Source organism: Clupea harengus, chromosome 7, assembly GCF_900700415.2.
Source record: "Clupea harengus chromosome 7, Ch_v2.0.2, whole genome shotgun sequence".
NCBI classification, from domain to species: domain Eukaryota; kingdom Metazoa; phylum Chordata; class Actinopteri; order Clupeiformes; family Clupeidae; genus Clupea; species Clupea harengus.
The window spans coordinates 20,707,868-20,713,722 of record NC_045158.1 but is presented as its reverse complement, the minus strand read 5'-3'; the positions used below and the strand labels follow the sequence as shown (position 1 = coordinate 20,713,722).

The following is a 5,855-nucleotide window of genomic DNA, read 5'->3' as shown; positions in this document are numbered from 1 at the left end:
AGACCATGTGCTTCCAGGTTAGTGCGTGAGCATTTAGGTAGGTAGCCTACTCAAGTGGGATATCTCTGATCTTTTTAAAAAAGGGAGCAGCTTTCCAAGCAGTACAATAATGTCATTCAAAATTATTCATGAGCCACTTGTTGACTCTTTAAGAAGAGGAATTTAAATGGTAAGATGGCATGAGTTTAAACTGACAGTGAACTCTGTATTACGTGTGATGTACTTGACTTGGTACCTCATACCATTCATACCTCAGTCTAACAATACAGATCTGACTGGTTTCTTAGTGTGTGTGTGTGTGTGTGTGTGCGTTTGTTTGTGGCATGTGTGCTGTCAGTTTGAGTTACTCCACCTGCTGTTGTGAGCTTGCAGGACCCACACCCTCTTAATCTCCTGGGGCCCCTGCGGGCCCCACACAAGTGTCTTAGTGGTTTTTGTTTTGGAAACTGGGTCTACCCCAGTGGCCCTCACACCCAGCTGGGGCCCAGCCGGTACCCCTTCCCTCCGTGAACACTGGAGTCTGGATGTAGCCGAACTGCTTATTGTACCCTGTGGGGTATCTTTGGTGGTCCACAACCGAGCGGTTCTGGTGACTCGAGGGGGGTTCGTTAGGGGCCAGACTGCTTGTCTGACTCCACAGGCTCTTGCCTGATAGCCCGACCAAGTGGTGTAAAACGAAGGCAGGAAACACGTTGACGCGCGTTTGTTTGTCTCTGTCCGGGGGTACACAAGAAATGAAGTGGGGAGTCGGGTGCGTTCAGTGGGCCTAGCCCCCTCGATTGTGTTTTGGGGCCCTTTTTGGAGCTGGTTGCTTGTGGAAAAGCCCCTGGATCTTGCCTCTGTAGTTTTACCCCTCTCTCTCATTCTCCTTTTGTGCCCCCATGTGTACCTTGTTTTGTTTGAGACATTTTGGTTGTCGTCAGTGCCTCGAATTCCATCGTTTCCTTCCACACCCTTCTGCGGTTTGGCCATCCATCGTTCCCACTGTCTGTTATCCTCATTGAGCCTGGCTTCACCGTCACATTTTTCACTGGTCAACATCAGCTCTTCTTCTTGAGACTGCTCATCCTCTCTTGACCTTTCAACCTCTGGTGACCTTTCAAAGGTCTCTGGTAACCTCTCGTCCTCATGTCCTGCCCCTCGTTGCTGGTTATTTGCGTTGCCGTTTCGCTCCTCCTCATCAAAACTTGCCTCCAGTGTACAGTCTGCTGGGGCATTGGTTGACTTCTGTTCGCTCTCCTCTGTGGTTCTTTGTGTTTCAGGACTGCCAAAGCCTCCCGGCAGCCTGGTGTTTGGACCCTGGTGATTTTCATCCTCTGCGTCTTGCTTTTGCCATGCAAATACCATGTCACCACTGGTGTTGCATTCTCGGTCATCCTTCACATATTTTGTCTCCTCTAATTGGTCGCTTCCTATGCCCTCTTCACCATCAAGATTTCCTGGATAATTTGTGGTGTCAGTCATACCATTGTCCTCTTTGGGTGTGCACCCTGAGTTGTCATGAGCTTCAGTCGTTTTGGAAATGTCCTTCGGTGTCTCGGTCGCTGTGTCGTCCTCATCGGATTTATCATCTCTCTCATGTTGTGACTGGCTGACTGCGATGTCTGGTACACCATTTGTTTCGGCCTCGCCCTCCGGACACCTGTTGATGCAAGAGCAGCGGTTACTGCTAAAACTGTTTCGGAGGGCAGACATTGCTTTATAGGACTGGAGTACCACCGTAAAACCACAGAGGAACTTCCCCCATTAAGCTGCCAACTTTATTAGTGGCATAATAAATAGTTATAGGCTGAAATACTGAAATGTCTGCGTGTGAGAAACGATGAGGATAATATTGGTCCCGTAAAAGGCTGAATGTCCTCTGGCAACTATCCCTCCCTCCAGTCACCTCTTACACCACCCTAGAGAGCAATGTTCAGACCGCAGAGATGGGTACTAGACATACAGAAAGAGAGAGAGAGAGAGAGAGAGAGAGAAAGGGAAAGGGAATAGGGAGTATAAGGGAGGAGGATAAGAACAAGAGAGAAAATATGGGGATTTGGAGCTAGGGGAAGAGTGTGATGAAAATGTCAGATATGTCCAGAACGGCATGAAGCTGCAGGGCAGAAACGGCAACCATATAACATCATCCTCTGTAGCTGAATACACCCACACACACACAGACATAGACACACACACACACACACACACACACACACAGAGGGCTTGCATTCATTGCACAATCTGTCGTGCAGAGAACACACATGGACCATCTTATTTGTTCTTGTTAGAGCTCTAAACATTGTCTGAACCCTTTTTTTTCTCTTACAGTCATTCATCTGTCAGTATGACCCAATCTGAACGCACACATCCAACACATGCAGTCCAGGCTTCCTCATCGAGCAGAAATAACCTGAATATAAATACAACTGGCATGTGGTGTCAGAAAAATGGCCAAAATGATGTCGAAAGGCAGACACTCATATGTAAGGATTAAGATAAAGGGGCTGGTTATATGTAAGGATTGAGATAAAGCTCTTTCCACATTTGAGCTGAACTCTGTTTTGTTCGAAGCAGGACATTTACCACTTCTGTAAAGAAAAAACAATCTGTGCTGCTTCGCTTGTATATTTTCTGGGTTTCAATATGGAGTTTGAACCCCACATCAACCCAAACAAAGTGAAAATAAAACATTACCGTTACTGGCAACAAATTAAACTGCCAGAACCAAGGCTACAAACTCTGGACATTTACAAGGAAACCATCTAACTTACTGCTCTTGGGAGCTGCTATCATTCCTTATGCCAGTGTGCTGGCATAGAGCAGCAGGTCTGAGGGGTTGAGTAGTCAGATCATTTCCCAGGGGGGGTGTCGCTGCCCAGCCCAGCTGCCCTCTGCTTGGGAGCAGAGCCACCTGGAGGCCACACGATCCTCCCTGGAGCCCTGTGGAGCATGGCTCTTGTTGCCTGCTCTCTCTCTCCCTCTCTCCCTCTCTCTCTCTCTCTCTCTCTCTCTCTCTCTCTCTCTCCCTCCCTCTCTCTCTCTCTCTCTCTCTCTCTCTCTCTCTCTCTCACTCTCTCCCTCTCTCCCCCTCTCTCTCTCTCCCTCTCTCCCTCTCTCTCTCTCTCTCTCTCTCTCTCTCTCTCTCCATCTCTCCCTCTCTCTCTCTCTCACTCTCTCCCTCTCTCTCGCTCTCACTCTCTCTGTGTCGGCCTCTCTTTGGGCTGCTCTCTGAGCTGAGATCAGCCTTTAAGATGGAAGTCTACTCTGTGTTTAGAATTAGTACTTTGTGTTTCCTCTCAACAGGTGTCCTAACTTACTTGAGCTTGACTGTTGTTCCTCAATAGTGTGTTGCTTTGGATAAAAGCGCCTGCGAAATGAGTCGATCTAAATGTTAGGCGCCGCTGGTTAATATCTGCCACAGCACTGTTAGCTGCTCTCTGTGCTCTCTGGGCTGGATGCTGGAGTTCAACACTAGACTCAGGGCCACAGCGCTGTTAGCTGCTCTCTGGGCTGGATGCAGCTGGAGTTCAACACTAGACTCGGAGCAAAAAGCACTGTTAGCTGCTCTCTGTGCTCTCTGGATGCAGCTGGAGTTCAACACTAGACTCAGAGCAAAAAGCACTGTTAGCTGCTCTCTGTGCTCTCTGGATGCAGCTGGAGTTCAACACTAGACTCGGAGCAAAAAGGGGGAAGTCTGCAAGGAAGCCCTGGAGGAGCTGAAGAGAGTGTGATTAGGGCAAGGTCACAAGGTCTCTGAACCGACATTACAGTCCGTGCCCATTAATTCATCTAAGCGATGACAGGCTTGATTTCAGGCTTGGTGCACTGTTGATGGATCACTCAAGAGTCAGGGCATGTTGCAGGTTGTGTGACTGACATCATATAATGGATTGTACCTTGTTACGGTGACCTCATACCCTGCATTTGCAATTCATTTCCCCAGAAAACAACCCCACCCGTTAAGAAAAAAAAACATAAAATAAGTGTCTGCACCGCAGCTGACATTACAAAGGCCATCATACCCCCAATACCTCATACCTCGGCTCCGTGACCTCACCCCCCTCTGCGGTCTGCTCTTGTCCGTCATCAGGCTCGTTAGACGAGGGGATGTAGAGATGCAGTGCTGGGGGCAGGCGGGGCTGGCTGTGGCCGGCCTCTGGTACCCGCTGTCCCTCCACGATTTTGCCGCCTCTCATCGCCGGCCCGGTCCATACCACCCGACACCTGGGAGTTTCTCCACAGGCACACACACACACACACACACACGCACACATTCACACACACAGACACACACACACACACACACACACACACACACACACACACACACAAACACACATACACAAGAGATGATGTCAGACCAGCAGTTTGTAGGTTGATTGGTTGAATTGATCAGTTGGTTGTTTTACAGGGAGTAAGTAGACGTGTTCTCTTTGATCATTGACATTAAATAAGTTACATACACACACATACACACACACACACATATACAGTATATAATGGCAGCTGCATTTACATGTGACATACATTTCATCGTTCATGGATCATAACTCTCTTATCATCGTAATAGTGCGGTACAGTAGACATATTTGCTGTTTTTAGCTGACAAAGAAACAGATTTGTAGACATACATATTCAATAGTCAAAAACCAAAAAGAATTCTCAAAGCCAATACTCTGAACAGGAACCCCTTTGGTCAGTATCCAGTGAGCACATAAAGACTTTTCAGCCACTAACATTTGACCAATAATTAGTCCTCTTGTGCTTGAACACCCTCTGAGTTTGGGACCATTTTACGATGCAATGCTCTTTAACATACAGTGTTCCAGAAAACTCCACTTCCCATCTACCCATTTTGTTGAGAGTTCAGCTATGACTGTTCCAAGGGTCTGGGGTACAATCCCCAAAAGCATCTTTATCCCCCAAACGCATCTTGTGTTGCTACTACCAGAGGCAAGTGATGGTAAACCAGTTGTTTTTTTGTAACAATTTCCTTCAAGTATGAAGATTATAGCTCAGTACTATTTAAAACAAATGCATCCCTGACATATACGATGGCACATTCAAAAACATCTCAAATAAAAACCAAAACAGTTTTTACCACTGTTACTCTGGCATGGTGCTATGCAGCACTACAGAATGCTGAAGAGCTTCCTCCCAATGCGTGTCTATGTTTAAAGGTTTTTACTGTGGTGATGCAGGGCCTCTATAGCATCCCTAATTGCCTTAGATAAATGTTTGTTTTGAATGGCAGGGGAGAACTTAAGTGCGAGCGTGGCAAGCCTTCACTGGATCCCACACTAAACTCTGATCAAAGTGCCTTCTGAAGTGGTCGGTATGCAAAATAAACACTGTGGTCAGGCACGCAGTGAGACGCTGGTGGCATATTACCTCCAGATGCTGCACACGTCTGACAATGCTACAACTACAAATCCCACAGTGCACCTGTTTTTAAGGGTCAAAAGACAATGAACAAAGTAGAAAAACCTGCTGATATCCAACACACTAATGACATGAAATACATGCACTCTATAGCAGATATGTATGTAGATATGATAATGTCTCCTAGATGCTTACATTACCTCCTACAAGGCTCTGGCACCTGACTTGAGTATTAGACCCATAATGTAAACAGGTCTCTCATAAACTAACAGGAACAACTATGAACATTTCTGCCATGCCAGGCCCCAGTAAGTGGAAGGAAAGGCGCTGGTGTTAAAAGCACATGAAGAGTGTAGTTTTTGTTGTTGTTGTTGCCTTTAACAGAAACATGTTGATGATACAGTCCTATTCATACTGGCAGCAACAGAGCACATTCACTTAAACATGGGTACTCAACAGCACTTAAGCCTCCAGCAGTTTTTGCTTGTTAT

At 46.8% G+C, this 5,855-nt stretch overlaps 1 protein-coding gene across 1 annotated transcript in view; it reads right to left on the bottom strand.

The window, feature by feature from the left end:
• Positions 1 to 4,264, bottom strand: part of LOC116220941 (ABC transporter F family member 4-like) — a 7,506-nt gene extending 3,242 nt beyond the window's left edge. Inside the window, exons 1-2 of the mRNA XM_042708111.1 lie at positions 4,021 to 4,264; positions 728 to 1,642 (exon numbers count right to left, since the gene is read on the bottom strand). Coding sequence (XP_042564045.1) covers positions 728 to 1,642; positions 4,021 to 4,256 — 1,151 coding nt within the window. The 5' untranslated portion in view covers positions 4,257 to 4,264. The remainder of the gene's footprint in view (positions 1 to 727; positions 1,643 to 4,020) is intronic.
• Between the last annotated feature and the right edge of the window lie 1,591 nt (positions 4,265 to 5,855).